We start from the raw sequence: 24,036 nt of genomic DNA, 5'->3' as shown, positions 1-24,036 counted from the left end.
AGCCAGAACTGGAACAGTCTTATGTGAATCAGACCCAAAAGAATAACGTTGGCTGCGGCCACCATGAGGCCAAGCACTCTGAGTGTTCACTGCTAACAGTATGCAAGCCACCCAAGCAGGAGATAGACATGCCTGTGTGATGCCCACGAATGTGTGCCCACATTGTGAATTAAATATTTGGTTTCATGTGGTTTATTTTTGTATACATGCTTTCTATTCTCAATATGCACCTTTTTTTTCCAAGATTTTGTATAAGATGTCATGTAAAAGAATAACATATACACATAGTTATACCTCTTCGACTGTAGAGGCGGCACAATGAGACTAGGTTGCCTATGCCTTGTGGGGGATTTCCCTCATAACTGAGGAAAATTTAATGAAGGCAAACCACAGCTCCTGTGTCATCCTTTTGTTCTCCACTTTTCAGGTGGGTAATATGTTTAAAACTTAACAAAAGTTGTTGTCATGGATTTGTGAACATTCAGAGACACTTTCAGTGTTAGTGTGGAGAGGTTTTTCACAAAACTTGATAAATGCTGATTGTGCAAATGTGGCACGGCACCATGCTAATGTTAGTTAGCAAATGTAGCATGGCACTGCACTAATGTTAGTTAGCAAAAGTGACGCGGCACCGCGCTAATGTTAGAGAGTAGTTATTTTTGTGAGGCTATGTCATGAGTTTAAATGTGATATCTGGCTCCATATATTTCATTGTTTTATATGTATATGGATTTTTTTGTATTAGTTTTAAAATGATGTTAAGAAATGTTTAAATATTAAATCCATAAATTAAGATGTGTTAGTTAAAAGGGTTAAAATACACAGTTATTAAGTAAAGCCATGTAAGTTTTAAGGAACTGACAAAGAAAAAGCCATGTTATTTACAAGTTGCTGTGAAGCATGTAGTCCATGAAGCACTGAACTGTGTGTGTGAAAGTGCATTTAAGGTGCAAGTAACCAGTATGTTAATCTGGAAAGTGAAGTAGAGATGTGAAAATGGTATTGTAACACGATGTGTTTATTTTGGGGATTTATGTGTTTTGTGCTTGAAGACACCCCAATATGTCTAGAAAGACAGTGAATATGTGCAGTGATATGAACTCTGGATAAATGGGCAATGCTAACAGTGCAATGAATAACATGCAAATAAACATAACTGAGGAAAATTTAATGAAGGCAAACCACAGCTCCTGTGTCATCCTTTTGTTCTCCACTTTTCAGTTTTTTCTACGCACAGTGATCTGACACAATCAGTTCAGAGTAAGTAAGCATCTTGAACCTGAACATTGTTAGGGCAGAGTTCAGGGCTTGCAGGCCTAAAATTAAACACAGCCCCCCCCCATCTCTCTTGTAACTTCTGTAAAAGCCAGAGCCTTGATCTGGAAGGGGAACATGTTCTTTGGCCCCTTTTCTCAGAAAAGAGAGAAGTTCCTCTTGGAGGAACGTAGTTTGGTGTGTGCAGATGACTGTGGGCAACACTGCCTGAAATGGAAACAGATGGGTGGCAAACTGGATCCTGTACTCTTAGCCTATGGTATCTAGGATCCACTGAGAGACACCTGGCAGAAGTTTCCATGATGTCAGGTTCTTCGAAAGAGGTGTCCCCCCCGGCATCCCGAAACAGTGAACTGGCAGGCACAAACTGGAGGGAATAGATTTATGAGGGGAAAATGGGAGCCCCACCAACCCCCGAAACACCAGAGGCAGTGGAGTAGAAGGTAGGAAAAGCCTCACTAAGGAGGATGCTCCCAGGAACCCTAGCCTTCAGGCATCAGGAGTCCTTCATGGCCAGCCTGGTGAAGATGACAGATCTCAGGTCAGGTTTTGCCTGACAGGCCTGGGCCTGAGCACAGGCTTTTCACTGTGGCATGTCCTTGGTCCCTGTAAGATTACCTCTCCATGGCAACTAATTAGATTAGATTCAACTTTGTCACTGCACATGTGGGTACAAAGCAACGAAATTCAGTTAGCATCTAACCAGAAGTGCATTTTCACAGTGCAAATAATTTGCATATATAATAAGTATATAACAATAAATAATTTGCATATATAAACAATATACAAAAATATATAAATTATTTGTATATATAACAGTATATAAACAGTATACAGTGGGAGGTAAATACAATGAGTGCAAATGAGCAAATGATTATAGTGGTGCAATAAAGAAGGTTTTGTATACCATGATAATAATTAAATATGTAAACAGTATACAGAGGAGTTATGTACAATGAGTGCAATGATTTAGATGTGTGCAATGAGGAAGATATTGTATACTATGATAAATAATTTGTAAATGTAAACTGTACACAGAAAGGGTTATATACAGAAAAAGGTTATATACACTGATAATAATGTGATAAACCTGCTAGTCTTGGTCCGGAGGCTCCTGTAGCGCCTCCCAGAAGGCAGGAGGGCAAAGCGTCTATTGGCAGGGTGATAAAAGTCCTTTATGATTTTGCGTGCTCTGGTGAGACAACGCTTCCTGTAAATGTCCTCGATCTTAGGAAGTGGAACTCCTACGATGTGTTGGGCAGTTTTCACCACCCTCTGCAGCGCTTTCTGGGCTGACACAGTGCAGTTCCCATACCAGACAGTGATACAGCCGGTCAGGATGCTCTCGATGGTGCAACGGTAGAAGTTCACCAGGATGTCTGAAGAGAGATGGTTCTTCCTCAGAGCCCTCAGGAAGAAGAGGTGCTGGTGAGCCTTCTTGACCAGACTGGTGCTGTTGGTAGTCCAGGAGAGATCCTCGGAGATGTGGATACCCAGGAATTTGAAGCTAGTGAGTCCACCACCTCTCCATTGAGATGAATAGGTGTGTGTGTCTCATCTTTCTCCTTCCTGAAGTCCGCTATGAGCTCCTTGGTCTTCGTAGTGTTGAGCAGCAGGTTGTTGTCAGCACACCACTCAGCTAGACGGTCCACCTCCTCTCTATAAGCTAACTCATCGTTATCTTTGATGAGTCCAATCACCGTGGTGTCATCTGCAAACTTGATAATTGTGTTGGAACTATGTACAGGCTTGTAGTCATAGGTGAAGAGAGAGTAGAGGAAGGGACTCAGCACACAGCCTTGTGGTACTCCGGTGCCAAGGATGAGGGTGGAAGAGCATTGGTGATCTATCCGAACATCCTGGGGCCTGTTGGTCAGAAAGTCCAGGAGCCAGTTGCCTAGGCGTTGATGCCCATGTCTCCAAGTTTGGTGACTAACTTGGAAGGGATGACCGTGTTAAACGCTGAACTAAATCCAGGAAAAGCATTCTGGCATAGGTGTCTTTATTGTCCATGTGAGAGAGGACTGAGTGCAGCGCTGTGGAAACTGCGTCCTCCGTGCTCCTGTTCTGACGGTAAGCAAATTGATGAGGGTCAAGGGTGGCAGGAAGACAGGTTTTGAGGTGTGCCAGGACCAGCTGCTCAAAGCAGTTAGTGATGATGGGGGTGAGCGCTACTGGGCGGTAGTCATTAAGGCAGGATGCAGTGGAGTTTTTTGGTACAGGCACGATGGAGGTGGTCTTAAGGCAGGTGGGCACAATAGTTTGGGCTAGAGACAGGTTGAATAAGTCTGTTAGGACCCCCGGCCATCTCCCCAGCACATGCTCTGAGGACACGCCCGGGGATACCGTCAGGCCCTGCTGCTTTCCTTGCATTGATCCTGCTTAGTATATCATTAGTGGAGAATGTGAGTAGCTGGAAGTCTGCCAGGAGCTCGATTTTGGTTGCTGGCTCCAGATTATCCCTTTCAAAGCGAGCATAGAAGTTGTTTTGCTCATTGACAAAGGAGATATCAGTAGACGGGGGTGAAGGGTTGATGGGCCTGTAGGTGCTAATGGCCTGAATGCCCTGCCACATCTGCTGGGGATTGGAGTTGGAGAAGTGTTCTTCAATACTCAGCTTGTAGCAGTACTTGGCCATCTTAATGCCCCGCTTCAGCTTGGCCCTGGCTGTACTGTAGGCCTGTGCATCACCAGATCTAAAGGCAACGTTGTGGGCCTTCAGTAAGAGGCGAACCTCTTTGTTCATTCAAGGCTTCTGATTTGGGTACATGGTGATCTGTTTCTGGGTGGTGACGCAGTCTGTCGTGGTGTTAATGTAATCCAGTACAGAGGAAGCATAGCCTTCAATATCCAAGTGGGAACCACAGGTCATAATGCAGCCGTTGAACGACCTATGGCACAGGTTGTGTGCTTTGTGGCATGGAGCACAAGATCTGTGGTTTGACGCAGCTCAGAGACTGCATCAGGGCTCAGTCCCTCAACGCAGTCAAGCTCCCTCAGCAGGTCAGCCTGGTAGGCCTGCAAAACCGCCATGGTGTGCAGGGACGCACCGGCTTGGAACGCGCATTAGGAAGTTAGGAAGTGGCTGTCAAGCTCAGAATAGATGGTGCTAACTTCCTGTTTCGGCCAGTTTAAATTTAAATTTAACTTCCCCACAGCACATGTTATTACATCGAGGCGCTCCGCAGATGCCACTGATTGTAGTGGCAAATCAACAGAGGACCTTCCCTCATCACCCACGTTGAGCTCCTCAGAGCTCGAAGCAGAAACAGACATACCCACTTCTGCGTCGGGAGAAATCACAGCGCGATCTCCCAGAGCTGAAATGCGGACATTGGAGTCAGGAGAGCAGACAAGGGTAAGGGAAAGACCCGTCTCTTGTTCCGCTTCCGCTAACTCTATCTGCGAGGCACAGAAGTGTGGCTGGTAAACAAAATCCTTTAAAATAACTTTATCCTTCTGTGTCAAATTTACACACTAAAGACAGCTTTATAAACAAGTTTTTTTGGGGTTTTTTCTGGAGTCGTGCCCTGTCTGTGTCTGATTTACATCCAATCTGTTTTGTAAAGTAAAAAAGGAGGAGGAGGTTTGCAGTAAAAGAAGACAAATTGTAATTCAGTTAGACAGAGACTGCAGAACACATCAGTGATGGAGAGGTTTCTGTTCATACTTCTCTTCACAGGTGAGAGAAGTTTGTGTGTGTTTGAGTATGTGTGTGTGTGTGTATGTGTGTGTGTTTGAGTATGTGTGTGTGTGTGTATGTGTGTGTGTTTGTGTGTGTTTGAGTATGTGTGTGTGTGTGTGTTTGTGTGTGTGTCTGCATCTGTGTTTGTGTCTGCGTGTGTGTGTCTGCATCTGTCTGTGTGTGTGTTGTGTGTGTGTATGTGTGCGCGTCTGTGTGTGTGTTTGTGTGTGTCTGCATCTGTCTGTGTGTGTGTTGTGCGTGTGTATGTGTGCGCGCGTCTGTGTGTGTGTTTGTGTGTGTCTGCATCTGTCTGTGTGTGTGTGTCTGCCATCTGTCTGTGTGTGTGTGTGTTGTGCGTGTGTATGTGTGTGTGTGTCTGTGTGTGTTGTGCGTGTGTATGTGTGCGCGCGTCTGTGTGTGTGTTTGTGTGTGTCTGCATCTGTCTGTGTGTGTGTGTCTGCCATCTGTCTGTGTGTGTGTGTGTTGTGCGTGTGTATGTGTGTGTGTGTCTGTGTGTGTGTGTGTTGTGCGTGTGTATGTGTGCGCGCGTCTGTGTGTGTGTTTGTGTGTGTCTGCATCTGTCTGTGTGTGTGTGTCTGCATCTGTCTGTGTGTGTGTTGTGCGTGTGTATGTGTGTGAGCGTCTGTGTGTGTGTTTGTGTGTGTCTGCATCTGTCTGTGTGTGTGTCTGCATCTGTCTGTGTGTGTGTGTATTGTGCGTGTGTATGTGTGTGCGCGTCTGTGTGTGTTTGTGTGTGTCTGCATCTGTCTGTGTGTGTGTGTGTTGTGCGTGTGTATGTGTGTGCGCGTCTGTGTGTGTGTTTGTGTGTGTCTGCATCTGTCTGTGTGTGTGTTGTGCGTGTGTGTGTGTGTGCGCGTCTGTGTGTGTGTTTGTGTGTGTCTGCATCTGTCTGTGTGTGTGTCTGCATCTGTCTGTGTGTGTGTGTGTTGTGCGTGTGTATGTGTGTGCGCGTCTGTGTGTGTTTGTGTGTGTCTGCATCTGTCTGTGTGTGTGTGTGTTGTGCATGTGTGTGTGCACGCGTCTGTGTGTGTGTTTGTGTGTGTCTGCATCTGTCTGTGTGTGTGTTTGTGTGTGTCTGCATCTGTCTGTGTGTGTTGTGCGTGTGTGTGTGTGCGCGTCTGTGTGTGTTTGTGTGTGTCTGCATCTGTCTGTGTGTGTGTGTGTTGTGCGTGTGTATGTGTGCGTGCGTCTGTGTGTGTGTTTGTGTGTGTCTGCATCTGTCTGTGTGTGTGTTTGTGTGTGTCTGCATCTGTCTGTGTGTGTGTTTGTGTGTGTCTGCATCTGTCTGTGTGTGTGTGTGTTGTGCGTGTGTATGTGTGTGCGCGTCTGTGTGTGTGTTTGTGTGTGTCTGCATCTGTCTGTGTGTGTGTGTTGTGCGTGTGTATGTGTGCGCGCGTCTGTGTGTGAGTTTGTGTGTGTCTGCAGCTGTCTGTGTGTGTGTTGTGCGTGTGTGTGTGCGCGCGTCTGTGTGTGTGTTTGTGTGTCTGCAGCTGTCTGTGTGTGTGTTGTGCGTGTGTGTGCGCGCGCGTCTGTGTGTGAGTTTGTGTGTCTGCAGCTGTCGTGTGTGTGTGTTGTGCGTGTGTGTGTGCGCGCGTCTGTGTGTGAGTTTGTGTGTGTCTGCAGCTGTCTGTGTGTGTGTTGTGCGTGTGTGTGTGCGCGCGTCTGTGTGTGTGTTTGTGTGTCTGCAGCTGTCTGTGTGTGTGTTGTGCGTGTGTATGTGTGTGCACGCGTCTGTGTGTGTGTTTGTGTGTCTGCAGCTGTCTGTGTGTGTGTTGTGCGTGTGTATGTGTGCGCGTGTCTGTGTGTGTGTTTGTGTGTGTCTGCATCTGTCTGTGTGTGTGTCTGCATCTGTCTGTGTGTGTGTGTGTTGTGCGTGTTTATGTGTGCGCGCGTCTGTGTGTGTGTTTGTGTGTCTGCATCTGTCTGTGTGTGTGGTGTGTGTGTGTGTGTGTGTGCGCGCGTCTGTGTGTGTGTTTGTGTGTGTCTGCATCTGTCTGTGTGTGTGTCTGCATCTGTCTGTCTGTGTGTGTGTTGTGCGTGTGTGTGCGCGCGCGTCTGTGTGTGTGTTTGTGTGTGTCTGCATCTGTCTGTGTGTGTGTGTCTGCATCTGTCTGTGTGTGTGTTGTGCGTGTGTATGTGTGTGTGCGTCTGTGTGTGTGTTTGTGTGTGTCTGCATCTGTCTGTGTGTGTGTTGTGCGTGTGTGTGTGTGTGCGCGTCTGTGTGTGTGTTTGTGTGTGTCTGCATCTGTCTGTGTGTGTGTCTGCATCTGTCTGTGTGTGTGTGTGTTGTGCGTGTGTATGTGTGCGCGCGTCTGTGTGTGTGTTTGTGTGTGTCTGCATCTGTCTGTGTGTGTGTGTGTTGTGCATGTGTGTGTGCGTGCGTCTGTGTGTGTGTTTGTGTGTGTCTGCATCTGTCTGTGTGTGTGTGTGTTGTGCGTGTGTATGTGTGCGCGCGTCTGTGTGTGTGTTTGTGTGTGTCTGCATCTGTCTGTGTGTGTGTTGTGCGTGTGTGTGTGCGCGCGTCTGTGTGTGTGTTTGTGTGTGTCTGCATCTGTCTGTGTGTGTGTTGTGCGTGTGTATGTGTGTGTGCGTCTGTGTGTGTGTTTGTGTGTGTCTGCATCTGTCTGTGTGTGTGTTTGTGTGTGTCTGCATCTGTCTGTGTGTGTGTGTGTTGTGCGTGTGTATGTGTGCGCGCGTCTGTGTGTGTGTTTGTGTGTGTCTGCATCTGTCTGTGTGTGTGTGTGTTGTGCGTGTGTGTGTGCGCGCGTCTGTGTGTGAGTTTGTGTGTGTCTGCAGCTGTCTGTGTGTGTGTTTTGCGTGTGTGTGTGCGCGCGTCTGTGTGTGTGTTTGTGTGTCTGCAGCTGTCTGTGTGTGTGTTGTGCGTGTGTATGTGTGCGCGCGTCTGTGTGTGTTTTTGTGTCTGCAGCTGTCTGTGTGTGTGTGTGTTGTGCGTGTGTGTGTGCGCGCGTCTGTGTGTGAGTTTGTGTGTGTCTGCAGCTGTCTGTGTGTGTGTTGTGCGTGTGTATGTGTGCGCGCGTCTGTGTGTGTGTTTGTGTGTCTGCAGCTGTCTGTGTGTGTGTGTGTTGTGCGTGTGTGTGTGCGCGCGTCTGTGTGTGTGTTTGTGTGTGTCTGCAGCTGTCTGTGTGTGTGTGTGTTGTGCGTGTGTGTGTGCGCGCGTCTGTGTGTGTGTTTGTGTGTGTCTGCAGCTGTCTGTGTGTGTGTGTGTTGTGCGTGTGTGTGTGCGCGCGTCTGTGTGTGTGTTTGTGTGTCTGCAGCTGTCTGTGTGTGTGTTGTGCGTGTGTATGTGTGCGCGCGTCTGTGTGTGTGTTTGTGTGTGTCTGCATCTGTCTGTGTGTGTGTGTGTTGTGCGTGTGTATGTGTGCGTGCGTCTGTGTGTGTGTTTGTGTGTGTCTGCATCTGTCTGTGTGTGTGTTTGTGTGTGTCTGCATCTGTCTGTGTGTGTGTTTGTGTGTGTCTGCATCTGTCTGTGTGTGAGTTTGTGTGTGTCTGCAGCTGTCTGTGTGTGTGTTGTGCGTGTGTATGTGTGCGCGCGTCTGTGTGTGAGTTTGTGTGTGTCTGCAGCTGTCTGTGTGTGTGTTGTGCGTGTGTGTGTGCGCGCGTCTGTGTGTGTGTTTGTGTGTCTGCAGCTGTCTGTGTGTGTGTTGTGCGTGTGTGTGTGCGCGCGTCTGTGTGTGAGTTTGTGTGTGTCTGCAGCTGTCTGTGTGTGTGTTGTGCGTGTGTGTGTGCGCGCGTCTGTGTGTGTGTTTGTGTGTCTGCAGCTGTCTGTGTGTGTGTTGTGCGTGTGTATGTGTGTGCACGCGTCTGTGTGTGTGTTTGTGTGTCTGCAGCTGTCTGTGTGTGTGTTGTGCGTGTGTATGTGTGCGCGTGTCTGTGTGTGTGTTTGTGTGTGTCTGCATCTGTCTGTGTGTGTGTCTGCATCTGTCTGTGTGTGTGTGTGTTGTGCGTGTGTATGTGTGTGCACGTCTGTGTGTGTTTGTGTGTGTCTGCATCTGTCTGTGTGTGTGTGTGTTGTGCGTGTGTATGTGTGCGCGCGTCTGTGTGTGTGTTTGTGTGTCTGCATCTGTCTGTGTGTGTGTTGTGTGTGTGTGTGTGTGCGCGCGTCTGTGTGTGTGTTTGTGTGTGTCTGCATCTGTCTGTGTGTGTGTCTGCATCTGTCTGTCTGTGTGTGTGTTGTGCGTGTGTGTGTGCGCGCGTCTGTGTGTGTGTTTGTGTGTGTCTGCATCTGTCTGTGTGTGTGTGTGTTGTGCGTGTGTATGTGTGCGCGCGTCTGTGTGTGTGTTTGTGTGTGTCTGCATCTGTCTGTGTGTGTGTTGTGCGTGTGTGTGTGCGCGCGTCTGTGTGTGTGTTTGTGTGTGTCTGCATCTGTCTGTGTGTGTGTTGTGCGTGTGTATGTGTGTGTGCGTCTGTGTGTGTGTTTGTGTGTGTCTGCATCTGTCTGTGTGTGTGTTTGTGTGTGTCTGCATCTGTCTGTGTGTGTGTGTGTTGTGCGTGTGTGTGTGCGCGCGTCTGTGTGTGTGTTTGTGTGTGTCTGCATCTGTCTGTGTGTGTGTGTGTTGTGCGTGTGTATGTGTGCGCGTCTGTGTGTGTGTTTGTGTGTGTCTGCATCTGTCTGTGTGTGTGTGTGTTGTGCGTGTGTGTGTGCGCGCGTCTGTGTGTGAGTTTGTGTGTGTCTGCAGCTGTCTGTGTGTGTGTTTTGCGTGTGTGTGTGCGCGCGTCTGTGTGTGTGTTTGTGTGTCTGCAGCTGTCTGTGTGTGTGTTGTGCGTGTGTATGTGTGCGCGCGTCTGTGTGTGTTTTTGTGTGTCTGCAGCTGTCTGTGTGTGTGTGTGTTGTGCGTGTGTGTGTGCGCGCGTCTGTGTGTGTGTTTGTGTGTGTCTGCAGCTGTCTGTGTGTGTGTGTGTTGTGCGTGTGTGTGTGTGCGCGCGTCTGTGTGTGTGTTTGTGTGTCTGCAGCTGTCTGTGTGTGTGTTGTGCGTGTGTATGTGTGCGCGCGTCTGTGTGTGTGTTTGTGTGTGTCTGCATCTGTCTGTGTGTGTGTGTGTTGTGTGTGTGTATGTGTGCGCGCGTCTGTGTGTGTGTTTGTGTGTGTCTGCAGCTGTCTGTGTGTGTGTTTGTGTGTGTCTGCATCTGTCTGTGTGTGTGTGTTGTGTGTGTGTATGTGTGCGCGCGTCTGTGTGTGTGTTTGTGTGTGTCTGCAGCTGTCTGTGTGTGTGTTTGTGTGTGTCTGCAGCTGTCTGTGTGTGTGTTTGTGTGTGTCTGCAGCTGTCTGTGTGTGTGTTTGTGTGTGTCTGCAGCTGTCTGTGTGTGTGTTTGTGTGTGTCTGCAGCTGTCTGTGTGTGTGTCTGCATGTGTGTGTGTGTGTTGGTTTTAAATAAAGGCTGGGTTACAGAAATGAGACCTTCATTCTAAACTGATAGTCCTAATGTCTGATACTGAACCTCCACCAGAGGAATATTTATAGGAGACACAGCACTAGATGGAGATAGTTACAGATATATGTTATACAGCTAGTTTACATAGATGTTTTAATAAAGATAAATAAATGTAGCATTTCATGGTTTACACTCAAGAAAAAAATGAGGGGAAAAATAACCATACTGAAAAAGTTTAAATAAAATAAAATTTTAATTTCTGAAACTGATCTAACATTACATAAAACTTTTAAAACTCCACAGGACTCGTGCCTGTCGTCCTGCCTGTCTCTCGTCAGTACTTTTTGATCCAGCAGGGGAAAACATGGAGTGATGCTCAGGCTTACTGTCGAGATAAATACATTGATCTGGCTATCATCAAAACTAGTGATGTCTTGGTTCAACTGTTGAATGAAGCACAGAAACAACAATTCAGTTCCAGTGCTTGGATTGGACTGTACAATGACATTAATGGCTGGAAATGGTCTCTTGGAAATGAGCCACTGGGGAGCATGACACTGTGGAGAGATGAACAGCCTGACAACTGGCTGGGAGATGAAGCTTGTGGTTCGGTGTTCTATAGTGATTGGAGTGATATATCATGTACTTCCACATGCCCCTTTGTGTGCTTTGATGGTAAGGAACAGCAATTGTTTTGTCAGTAGAGAAGGAGGTTTTAGTAATAGCACTGTTGGTTAGAGCCCTGCGCGGGAATGCTTTCTTAATCACGCTCCTGCTGAATTTCTGACCATTACCGCCCACTCCAGCAACGTGTCCCACTCCCACTCCTGCCCGCTCCCACGATTTTTGTGTCCCACTCCTGCCCACTCCAGCAAGCATTCTGTCACAGCTTATAATTAAAAATTAACTTACAGATTAATAACATAACCCATTACATAAACCATTAAAATGATAGTAAAATAAAGTAAAGCACCACACATGACAAACACCCTGGGATTTTTATTTACTCTCTTTTTAGCCTTAAAAACTTTACATCTAGTGTAATCTAAATCATATTCAAATGTATGCACATAAAAACCTAATAATAACAGTAAACTCTGAGTCTGGTAAGTTAACAAGACACAATAATTAATTGATTACTTATGAAGTAAATCTTAAGCGAATATCAAACATATTAAACAGAAATAAAATAAACAGAAAATGAAAAATATCACGGATATGATTAAAGCTTATTAACATCCTATAGTAACAAGAAAATAGATAAATAAATAAATAAATAAATAAATAAATAAATAAATAAATAAATAAATAAAACAAAAAAACATACTTAACAAATGAATTCAATTCTGAATGACTTGTCCTAGTCTACTCAAGATTGCTATGGAGGAAGAGAATGTTACTGATTGACTTCGGTCTCAGGCCTGAGCGTCTCTCTTCCGAGATCTGCCCACATACATTAAATGCCCTCTCTGACGGATCACTCAATGGACACTCAAAATGAAACGTGCAAGTTTGAGAACACAGGAAAGCACTCTCTGTTGAACTTCCACCATTCAAGCCCACTGTCTGGATCCGGGTTTTCCGAGAGTCGGGTGCTGATGTATTCCGCTATTTCAGCATCGGTAGACTTTGGCTCTGCAACATAGGATGCTCTGTTTTCCCATTCTGTGAATCGTTCAGAGGAGATTTGCTTTTTAGCTTTTGGTGGCTCATCCTCTGCTGTGGCCGGAAACCAAGTCAAACATCATCCTGTGTTTAATTTCATTTGCACCTTTGGATTATATATGTTATATAGGCCTATGGCACTTCGGCAGACTGCGGCAGGATGGCAGGATTCGCACTATTTTTGTTTGACCGCCCACAGCAAAGGTAAAACCGTGCGCTCCCACAAGATTTGCATTGGGTCCCATGGGATCCCAGTCCCAATGCAGCCCTCTACTGTTGGTATTGTTCTGTCAGTGTTCTCATTCAATTTAACTTTGCTTTTAAACTTTGTTATTAAAAATGATAAATACCACATCCTAATCAGGTCAACATAAACAAACAACCCATTATTAAGATCTTTGATGACATTAAAAAAGTGTACTGGTGTCCAAACTATTGAACTATTAATTACATAAAAAACATATAATATATTTAATTTATTGTAAAGTCCCGTGCACACTGACAGAGGAAGGTGTAGACCTCCTTCCAGTAATCATGTAGTCTTATACATGAAAACCTATAGGAATTATTACAATTAGTAGCACCACAAATGGGTGAAAAACTTTTCTCTAGTTAAGAAAATAAATATAGGTAGCTGGCCATCTACACTCATCCATTTCTCTGACAAGATCTATAAGGTTTTTTTTTTTTTTTAACTTTAAAGTCAAAATCGGTTTATAAACCAAATACTCAATAGTCTCACATTCTTGGTTTACCACCTCAGTGTTTGTCTCTGCCAGAGAGAACCCCAGAACCCAGAACAACCCAGAGCCTTAATCACTTGAGCCACCACCACCTCTTTAGGCCTTTCTGGCATCACTTTATGCTTACTGGTGGATCAGTGTGTAAGAGAATTTGTAATTGCGATCTTGAAAACCAGGCTCAAGCTCATGTTCAGCACAAACTGACCTTACTGACTAATCAAAACTGCGATTGCATTAGAGATTTAAGCTTCTAATTCTGATTACAAGTGCATGTTACAATTATAATTAATAATTAACAAACTGTAATCATGTTTTTTATTCTCACAGACACTAAAACTGGCAATGAGAGGTACATTTACATCTCTGACAGTATGACATGGTCTGAAGCTCAAGCTTACTGCAGAATAAACTATACAGATCTGGTCAGTGCTAGAGATGCAACAGAAAGCTCAGTTATAGCAGGAATGATCCCTGGCTTGACTTGGATTGGTCTGTTCAGAGACAAATGGAAGTGGACAGACCAAACCAGCTTCTCTACCATCAGCTGGATGTCTGGAGAACCTGATAATGTTCTGGGGAATGAAGACTGTGGTTATTTAAACAACACTCGGGCTGCTGATGCACAGTGCTCAGACATCATGCCTTTCTTCTGTTACTCAGGTGAAATAAAGTTTCATTCAGTCTCTTATTTAGATCAATTTTATTTATTAACTGCCTTTAGAATGTAACTTTAGGTGTTGATGTTGTGTTTGTGTCTTTCCATTTCTACATTCAGAAATCACTGGAAAACTACAAATCATCAGAGTGAAGGTCCGGTCCAGTCAGGATGTGAAGGATCCTGCAGTAAAGGAGGCCATATTGGAGCAGGTGAGTGTCATCCTCCTGAAGACTCCACTTATAACTTACATTCTCCTTCTCATTACTACAGAACCTGAGTCTTCATCAAGCTCTGACTCTGACACACTGTACTGTAATCACAGTCTGACTTTTTACAGGTTTCACATAGACTCTCTACCATGTATTATTGAGTAAAAAAATTCTGTTTTTCAGATCAATCAGAAACTGAAGGATCATGGGATGGCAAAGAACATCACCATGAAATGGAGAGAGCAACCAGATGGAAATGTGTTTCACAAGGAGAAAGAAAATAACAGTACAGGATAAAAAGAACTCCAAGTCTGTTTCTGTGTCTTAAATCTGTGAAATATGTTAGTGTAAGTTAAATGATCATTCTAGGCAGGGGTGGAAAACATTCTGAGAAGTTAATCGTAAATGAAAGTGTAGATAATGTGAATCCTCTGTAAGTGTACTGCTCATACACTTCACCAATGCTACAACGTTTACTACTGAATTAATCAGAAGTAAATTATCTTGCAAACAACTAATATTTTCTATGTGTAGAATGAGAAGTTCAGATGCAGAAAACAACTGGTATGATTCTAGAGAATTTTTTTCTACACTAACAGATTTCATTGAATGCTAAACTGAAATCATTGGATACAAATATTTCTTGAAAAATCTATTTAATAACAGCTAGTTAAAGGGTGATTTTAGTTTATTTGTAAGGTATGTTTGCATTTATCATTGAACTGTCTACACTGTCACTTTCCCCCAGATGTAGTCAATCAGCTGAGCTGTTTTGGGGTCTTTACTTCTTTAGTTTTTCAGATAAGATACTAACTTTGCAAATGTGTAATTAAAGTCTACCATATCCAAAATATTTTGTATAAAAATACACTGAAATCTTTATATACCCACTTCAGGTAAAAATTTCTAAGATACGCAATTTTGAATTACTCGTAAATACATTTTTTTGTATTTAACCATATAAGGAATACTTAAACATTAAACAATCTTTCCACAGAAAATATTAAAATCATTTTCTCCATAATAACAACCTCTAATACTGATAAACAAGCAATGGCTATAAAATATAGAGAGATAGATACTTTGGGCTGTTTCATCAATATTTATTTAATTCTGGCCAAATGATGAGGCAGCGGCTGTATTTAGCCCACAGGGGTTCTGGGAAAATCTTTCCATTTCTCACATAAGTTTGAGGAAAAACACGGAAATTAAACTTCTCAGAATCAGAAAGAAAATCTATTAGAGAGGTAAACCTAAGCATTTTTTACAAGGCATAAAGGTCTGAGTCCGAGTTTAATAAAAGTTGTTTTGGGCTGGGAGGATAAAGTTTTTCCTTACAGCTGTTGATTCTGGTTTGCTTATTAGGGCTATATTTTTACATTTTAAATTTACACTATATGTGGATTTATGTAAAGCTGCTTTGTAAATTACATTTTATTTATATATTGCAGCAAAACAGCTTTACAGAGCATCAATGGGATGTTTATGAATGCCAAATTTCTTTTGTAAATTCTTGTATGCTTGTATTTATGCAGAGGTGCTACGGTTCCATCACCTCCCGAATTAAACCTCACTTAAAGTTTTTCCTGGATTCTATTTATTTTCCTTCCTGAATATTTGAGAGCAACTTCAAAGTGAACCCATCCTCATCTGTGTGACATCAGATAGTGTGATTATAAATAATCTCTCTTAAACATAACTATATGTACACTATATAGTCTGTTAAAAAATTAGAATTAAGTTTGTCTCATATCAAATTCAATTTAGCATCTTTTCTAATTTCAATTTCAATTTATTTGTATAAGGCTTTTAACAATGTTTTGACATGTCTCAAAGCAGCTTTACAGAAGTATAGATAGATACTTTATTCATCCCAATGGGAATTTACAGCTTCCAGCAGTATCCACAAGCCCCAGTTAATAAGGCAATAAATAAAATAATATAGGAATATAACAAAAATACTAAATACCCGAAATATAACAAATAATAAAATATAACAAATAACCTATAATAATAAAATCTTCTTCTTCTTTGGTCTTTTCCCTTCAGGGGTCTCCACAGTGAATCATCTCTCTCCACCTATCCCTATCTTCTGCATCCTCAACACTTACACCCACTAGCTTCATATCCTCATTTATTCCATCCATATACCTCCTCTTTGTCCTTCCTCTTTTCCTCCTGCCTGGCAGCTCCATGTCCAACATTCTCCTACCAATATCCTCACTCTCCCTCCTCTGGACATGTCCAAACCATCTTAATCTGGCCTCCCTAACTTTGTCCCCCAAACGTCCAACATGAGCTGTCCCTCTGATGTACTCGTTCCTAATCCTGTCCAACCGTGTCCCTCCCAAAGAGAACCTCAACATCTTCAGCTCTGCTACCTCCAGCTCTGACTCCTGTCTCTGTCTCAGTGACACTGCCTCTAAACCATACAGCATGGCTGGTCTCACCACTGTCTTGTATCACCTTCCCCTTGATTCTTGCTGACACCTTTCTCCACCCATTCCAACCTGCCTGCACTCGCTTCTTTACCTCTTTCCCACACTCTCCATTACTCTGGACTGTTGACCCCAAGTACTTTAGATTAGATTAGATTAGATTCAACTTTATTGTCACTGCACATGTGGGTACAACGCAACGAAATACAGTTAGCATCTAACCAGAAGTGCATTTTCGCAGTGCAAATAATTAGCATTCATATAGTAAGTATATAACAATAAATAATTTGCATATATAAACAATATACAAAAATATATAAATTATTTGTATATATAACAGTATATAAACAGTATACAGTGGGAGGTAAATACAATGAGTGCAAATGAGCAAATGATTGTAGTGGTGCAATAAAGAAGGTGTTGTATACCATGATAATAATTAAATATATAAACAGTATACAGAGGAGTTATGTACAATGAGTGCAATGATTTAGATGTGTGCAATGAGGAAGATATTGTATACTAAGATAAATAATTTGTAAATGTAAACTGTACACAGAAAGGGTTATATACATAAAAAGGTTATATACACTGATAATAATGTGTTCAGTCAATGTGTGTGTGATCGGGTGGAGGCAGAGTTCAGCAAAGAAACAGCTGTGGGGAAAAAGCTGTTCCTAAACCTGCTAGTCTTGGTCCGGAGGCTCCTGTAGCGCCTCCCAGAAGGCAGGAGGGCAAAGAGTCTACTGGCAGGGTGATAAAAGTCCTTTATGATTTTGCGTGCTCTGGTGAGACAACGCTTCCTGTAAATGTCCTCGATCTTAGGAAGTGGAACTCCTACGATGCATTGGGCAGTTTTCACCACCCTCTGCAGTGCTTTCCGGGCTGACACAGTGCAGTTCCCATACCAGACAGTGATACAGCTGGTCAGGATGCTCTCGATGGTGCAACGTTAGAAGTTCACCAGGATGTCTGAAGAGAGATGGTTCTTCCTCAGAGCCCTCAGGAAGAAAAGGCACTGGTGAGCCTTCTTGACCAGACTGGTGCTGTTGGTAGTCCAGGAGAGATCCTCGGAGATGTGGATACCCAGGAATTTGAAGCTAGTGAGTCATTGGTCATAGGTGAAGAGAGAGTAGAGGAAGGGACTCAGCACACAGCCTTGTGGTACTCCGGTGCCAAGGATGAGGGTGGAAGAGCACTGGTGATCTATCCGAACATGCTGGGGCCTGTTGGTCAGAAAGTCCAGGAGCCAGTTGCCTAGGCGTTGATGCCCATGTCTCCAAGTTTGGTGACTAACTTGGAAGGGATGACAGTGTTAAACGCTGAACTAAACTCCAGGAAAAGCATTCTGACATAGGTGTCTTTATTGTCCATGTGAGAGAGGACTGAGTGCAGCGCTGTGGAAACTGTGTCCTCCGTGCTCCTGTTCTGACGGTAAGCAAATTGATGAGGGTCAAGGGTGGCAGGAAGACAGGTTTTGAGGTGTGCCAGGACCAGCTGCTCAAAGCAGTTAGTGATGAGGGGGGTGAGCGCTACTGGGCGGTAGTCATTAAGGCAGGATGCAGTGGAGTTTTTTGGTACAGGCACAATGGAGGTGGTCTTAAGGCAGGTGAGCACAATAGCTTGGGCTAGAGACAGGTTGAATAAGTCTGTTAGGACCCCCGCCAGCTCCCCAGCACATGCTCTGAGGATGTGCCCAGGGATACCGTCAGGCCCTGCTGCTTTCCTTGCATTGATCCTGCTTAGTACTGCACTGACATCATTAGTGGAGAATGTGAGTGGCTGGAAGTCTGCCGGGAGCTCGATTTTGATTGCTGGCTCCAGATTATCCTTTTCAAAGTGAGCATAGAAGTTGTTTAGCTCATTGAGAAAGGGGATATCTTAAACTCCTGTACCTTCTTCACCTCTTCACCCTGTAATCTTACTGTTCCACTTCCCTCCCTGTCATTCACACACATGAACTAAGTCTTACTACCACTGACTTTCATTCCTCTTCTCTCCAGCAAAAAAACCTCCACCTCTCCAGGTTTTCCTCCACCTGCTCCCTGCTCTCACTACAGATCACAATGTCATCTGCAAACATCATTGTCCAAGGAGACTCCTGTCTGACCTCCTCTGACAACTGGTCCATCACCATAGCAAACAGGAAGGGGCTCAGAGCCGATCCCTGATGCAGTCCCACCTCCACTCTGAACTCCTCTGTCTGCCCTACAGCACACCTCACCACTGTCCTGCTCCTCTCATACATGTCCTGCACCACTCTGACATACTTCTCTGCTACTCCTGACTTCCTCATACAGTACCACAGCTCTTCTCTTGGCACCCTGTCATACGCTTTCTCCAAGTCTACAAACACACAGTGCAGCTCTCTCTGACCATCCCTATACTTCTCCATCAACATTCTCAGAGCAAAAATTGCATCTGTTGTGCTCTTTCTGGGCATGAAGCCATACTGCTGCTAACAAATTTCCACTACCTTCCTTAACCTAGCTTCCACTACTCTTTCCCAGAGCTTCATTGTGTGGCTCATCAACTTTATCCCCCTATAGTTGCTGCAACTCTGCATGTTACCCTTATTCTTAAAGATCAGCACTAATACACTTCTTCTCCATTCCTCAGGCATCTTCTCACTCTCTAAAACCCTGTTAAACAAACTAGTTAAAAATTCCACTGCTGCCTCTCCTAGACACTTCCAGACCTCCACCGGGATGTCGTCAGGACCAACTGCCTTTCCACTTTTCATCCTCTTCATAGCCTTATCTTCTTTCCTCCTTCCAGATGACACACCCAGCACCTTTCTTCCTGTCTCCCTGATCACTTCTGCTGTAGTTTCCCAGTCATCTGGCAGCACTACCTGACCACCCAGAGCCTGCCTCAACTTCTGTCTAAATTCCTCACAACATTCCTCCTTTTTCAGCTTCCACCACTTGGTTTTCTTCTCCATCTCTATCTTTGACCTCTTCTTACAGACCATCAGATTCATCCTACACACCACCATCCTATGTTGTCTGGCTACACTCTCTCCCACTACCACTTTACAGTCACTAATCTCTTTCAGATTGCCTCTTCTACATAGGATGTAGTCTACCTGTGTGCTCCTACCTCCACTCTTGTAAGTCACTCTATGCTCCTCCCTCTTCTGAAAATAAGTGTTAACCTCAGCCATGTCCATCCACTTAGCAATGTCCACTACCATCTGCCCTTCAAGGTTCCTTTCCTTAACTCCAAACTTGCCCATCACCTCCTCATCACCTGTGTTCCCCTCACCAACATGTCCATTAAAATCTGCTCCTATCACCACTCTCTCTCCCGTGGGAATACTCTCTATCACTTCATCTAATTCACCCCAGAATCTCTCTTTCTCCTCTAACTCACAACCTACCTGTGGGGCATAACCACTAACAACATTCAACATCACCCCTTCAATCTCCAACTTCAGACTCATCACCCTGTCTGACACTCTCTTCACCTCCAGAACATTCCTCACAAACTCCTCCTTCAGGACCACACCTACCCCATTTCTCTTACTATCCACACCATAATAAAACAACTTCAATCCTGCTCCTATACTACGAGCCTTGCTCCCCTTCCACCTGGTCTCCTGTACACACAGTATATCCACCTTCCTTCTCTCCATCATATCAGCCAGCTCTCTACCTTTCTCTGTCATAGTACCAACATTCAGAGTTCCTATTCTCAGTCCTACACTCTTACCTTTCCTCTTCTCTCTCTGTCTACACACTCTCCTCCCTCCTCTACTTCTTCCACCAACAATAGCCCAATTTCCACCGGCGCCCTGTAGGTCAACGGCGCAGATGGCGGTTGTTGTTAACCCGGGCCTCGACCGATCCGGTATGAAATTCAGAGTACTGACGATTTGCATGATTAAATTTGGCAATTTTTTACGCCGGATGCCCTTCTTGACGCAACCCTCTCTATTTATCCGGGCTTGGGACCGGCACAGAAGTCACTGGACTGTGACCCCATGGCTAGATTAAATAACCTATAATAAAATAAATATAACAAAAAATACAGACATAAATACAGAGATTTAAAAAATATAACAAAAAATACTAAATACATAGATTTAAAGGTAAAAAAGATAAGTAATGTGCAATAAAACAAGAATTTGAAGGTACAGACATAACGAAGTAATGTGCAAAAACCGGGGCTCAGGAATTCCTCTGCTGATTTGCCACCACGATAAAGACATATCCACTTCCTGGTTGGGAGAAATTGCAGCAGGAGCTCTGCTGCACACTGCTGCATAGAAGAAAGCACTTTCCACAACAGTCTGATAGAACATCTGCAGCACCTAGTAGATCTACAAGGGATTTGTAGGTCTTGACAAACTCCACACAGTCACCATTGAAACATACACTACTCACAAAAAGTTAAGGATATTTGGCTTTTGGGTGAAATCTATGGAAAATGTAAAAAGTTCACACTACAGTGATATTATATCATGAAAGTAGGGCATTTAAGTAGAAGCTGCAATGGTGATTTCCTCATCTCAAACAATTTATTGAAACAAAATCCAACAACAGTGGTGGGTATACCACAACAAAAAATCTCAATGTCTCAATAATCTGTCATGTGCCCTTGACCATCAATTACAGCTTGACCACGACGTCTCATGCTGTTCACGAGTCGACTTATTGTCTGCTGAGGCATGGCATTCCACTCTTCTTGAAGGGCGGCCCTCAGGTCATTGAGGTTCTGGGGTGCAGGGTTACGAGCCTCTACACGGCGACTCGGCTGATCCCAGAGGTTTTCTATGGGATTCGGGTCTGGAGAAAGTGCAGGCCACTCCATTTGAGGTACCCCAGCCTCCAGCAGCCGTTCCCTAATGATGCTCCTCGATGACCTGGAGCATTGTCGTCCATGAAGATGAAATTAGGCCTGTGTTGTTCATGCAGGAGCACAATGACTGGATTAATGATGTTATTCAGGTAGTACTGGCTTGTCACTGTACCATTCACAAGATGTAGGGCAGTTCTGTATTGAGTGGACACACCTGCCCAGACTGTAACACCACCACAACAGTGGCTGATGCATAGCACTCTCTTTGACGTCTCCAACATTGTTGGCGGCCATCATTTCTGCTCAACGTGAATCAACTTTCAGCAGAGAACAGCACTGAGGCCCACTGGTCCCTTGTCCTGCCTAAATGCTCCCTGGCCCAATGCCTGTGCCTGGGGGTGTGGTCAATTGTTAGGTGTGGTCTTGGTCTCATGATGTCAAAATGTGAACAGCATGATGAAGAGGACTGTTTAAATACCAATTCTAATTGAAGCAGAAAATTTACTGGTGGATTCATGGATCAAACACCAGTTGTGAATTTTTCCGTTAAGCACCTTGTTAGAGAACAGCAAGTTCTGCAGAAAGTACTGAAACACTGAACAGTTGGACATGTGCATTCAGAAGTGTAGAGAAGGTCAAATTAAGTTCACCTGGAAAGGTTATAGTGCATTTTAGGTGCATCCTGAAATTTCACCCGAAAGACGAATATCCTTAACTTTTTGTGAGTAGTCTATAAAAAAAGTTATAAAGTTGATATGAGCAAGAAACCTTGAAAGGAACCAGGATCAGAACGGAACCCATCCTCATTTGGGTGACACTGGACAGCAAATAATATAAATATAAATAATGCTTTTAATAATCCTTTCTTCAGAAGTTTAGAGTTAAGTGCAATTATTTATTTATTTTGGTGATTTTTTAATTGAAAAGATGTTAACACAGTCTCTCTTGGAAATGGAAAAAATGCACAATATTATCAGCAAACATTGATGCATAGTTACTTCTTATGCCATAAATTGAACAAAAATAAAAAATAAAAACATTATTATGGCACTGTGCAAAAGTTTGGGCACTCTAAGAGTTCCAGAGTCTCAGATTCTTTTTTACAAGGTTTCAGACCTTAATCAGCTCATTAGATCTGATGCATGGCAGCAGCTGTCATTAGTAAATGCCAATTTCAAAGATTTACAAATACTTTGACTCTTCAAACCTTGTGCACACACTTGCGGACACTCAGTAACCATGGGTTCCTCTAAGCAGCTGTGTAAGACTCTGAAAATGAAAGTTATTGATGCCCACAATGCAGGAGAAGGCTACAAGAAGATAGCAAAGCGTTGTCAGCTTGCAGTTTCCACAGTGAGAAATGTAATTAAGAGATGGCAGTTCAGGGGAACTGTGGAGGTCAAGATGAGATCTGGAAGACCAAGAAAACTCTCGGAGAGAACTGCTCGTATGCTGGTCAGAAAGACAAATCAAAACCCCCATTTGACTGCAGAAAACCTGCAGGAAGATTTAGCAGACTCAGGAGTGGTGGTGCATCGTTCCACTGTGCAGCGATGCTTGCACAGACAAGACCTTCATGGAAGAGTCAGCAGAAGAAAACCTTTCCTGCGTCCCCATCATAAAATCCAACGTCAGAAGTATGCAACAGAACATCTACAGAAGCCTGATGCATTTTGGAAACAAGTGCTGTGGACTGATGAAGTTAAAATAGAACTCTTTGGCCACAATCAGCAAAGGCATGTTTGGAGAAAAAAAGGAGCAGCATTTCATGAAAAGAACACCTTGCCAACTATTAAGCATGGGGGTGGAGCTATCATGCTTTGGGGTCGTGTTGCAGCCAGTGGCACAGGAAACATTGCACGGGTGGAGGGAAGAATGGATTCCACTAAATACCAGCAAATTCTGGAAGCAAACATCACACCATCTGTAAAAAAGCTGAAGCTGAAAAGAGGATGGCTTCTACAACAGGACAATGATCCTAAACATACCTCGAAATCCACTATGGAATACCTAAAGAGACGCAAGCTGAAGGTTTTGGAATGGCCATCACAGTCCCCTGATTTAAACATCATTGAAAATTTGTGGGTAGATCTTAAAAGAGCTGTGCATGCAAGACGACCAAAGAATATTACAGAACTAGAAGCCTTTTGCAAGGAAGAATGGGAGAAAATCCCAAGTACAAGAATTGAAAGACTTTTAGCTGGCTATAAAAAGCGTTTGCAAGCTGTGATATCTGCAGAGGAGGTGTTACTAAGTACTGATTATGTAGGGTGCCGAAACTTTTGCACAGTGCCACAATAATGTTTTTATTTTTTATCTTTGTTCAATTTATGGCATAAGAAGTAACTATGCATCAATGTTTGCTGAAAATATTGTGCATTTTTTCCATTTCCAAGAGAAACTGTGTTAACATCTTTTCAATTAAAAAATCACCAAAATCTGTTATTTATCAAGGGGTGCCTAAACTTTTGCATACGACTGTATACTTTTGAAAGAATTCTTACTTTACAGCATTTCTGTACACGTGCCTAAAAGTGTTGTAAACTACTTATAAAATCAATACGTAACTTATTGCAAATTATATTATTTGAACAAATTATATTTACTTTAATTTGTCTTTTATGAATGTTTACACAAACTCAGGGACATGAGAACGATTTTGCAGATTTTTTTTTTTTTTACAAATTGTGTACATGCTGTGGTAAAGAAATTTTGAATGAATCCATTTATAGTGTTTCCATCTTGAATATTAGGCCCATTATAAAAAATTATAATGTTTAAATTTACTATTTTATCCCTAAAACAACAAGACAGCAACAAATGCTTATTCAGTCACATTGTCATTATCACCATTAACATTATTTGTGAAGTGTCAGATATGACTATGTAACTTTCTAAGGTCATTTCATACTATTTTTTGCCTTTTCTGTCAAAAGTGCAAAAGTCCTTGTGTTGACAGGGGTTGACACCTCTTTCAGACAGCCTGGCAGCATGGAAACTTCTGCCAGGTGTCTCTCAGTGGGATAGATTTATGAGGGGAAAACGGGAGTGAGGGTAGTCCCTACCGACCCCCAAAACTCCAGAGGCAGTGGGGTAGACGGTAGGGAAAGCCTCACTAAGGAGGACGCTCCCAGGAACCGTAGCCCTCG

The 24,036-nt window shown here is 43.7% G+C and overlaps 1 protein-coding gene across 1 annotated transcript; it reads left to right on the top strand.

The window, feature by feature from the left end:
• The first annotated feature begins 350 nt into the window (after positions 1 to 350).
• On the top strand, positions 351 to 15,214 carry LOC131354088 (putative C-type lectin domain family 20 member A). Its single transcript, XM_058391359.1, has 7 exons — positions 351 to 427; positions 4,434 to 4,633; positions 4,845 to 4,957; positions 10,675 to 11,046; positions 13,107 to 13,439; positions 13,555 to 13,646; positions 13,830 to 15,214. The coding sequence occupies exons 3-7, from the start codon at positions 4,924 to 4,926 to the stop codon at positions 13,941 to 13,943; spliced, it is 945 nt and encodes a 314-aa protein (XP_058247342.1). The 5' UTR covers positions 351 to 427; positions 4,434 to 4,633; positions 4,845 to 4,923; the 3' UTR covers positions 13,944 to 15,214.
• Positions 15,215 to 24,036: the final 8,822 nt, after the last annotated feature.

This window comes from Hemibagrus wyckioides, linkage group LG06, assembly GCF_019097595.1.
Source record: "Hemibagrus wyckioides isolate EC202008001 linkage group LG06, SWU_Hwy_1.0, whole genome shotgun sequence".
Lineage (NCBI taxonomy): Eukaryota > Metazoa > Chordata > Actinopteri > Siluriformes > Bagridae > Hemibagrus > Hemibagrus wyckioides.
The sequence above is the reverse complement of the archived record's forward strand: the minus strand, read 5'-3'. Positions and strand labels throughout refer to the sequence as shown.

Coding starts and splice junctions, on each gene's coding strand:
- LOC131354088 (XM_058391359.1), top strand. CDS start 4,924: ATGGAGAGGTTTCTGTTCATACTTCTCTTCACAG. Junction 4,958..10,674: donor GTTCATACTTCTCTTCACAG/GTGAGAGAAGTT, acceptor AAAACTCCACAG/GACTCGTGCCTGTCGTCCTG. Junction 13,647..13,829: donor AGGAGGCCATATTGGAGCAG/GTGAGTGTCATC, acceptor TCTGTTTTTCAG/ATCAATCAGAAACTGAAGGA.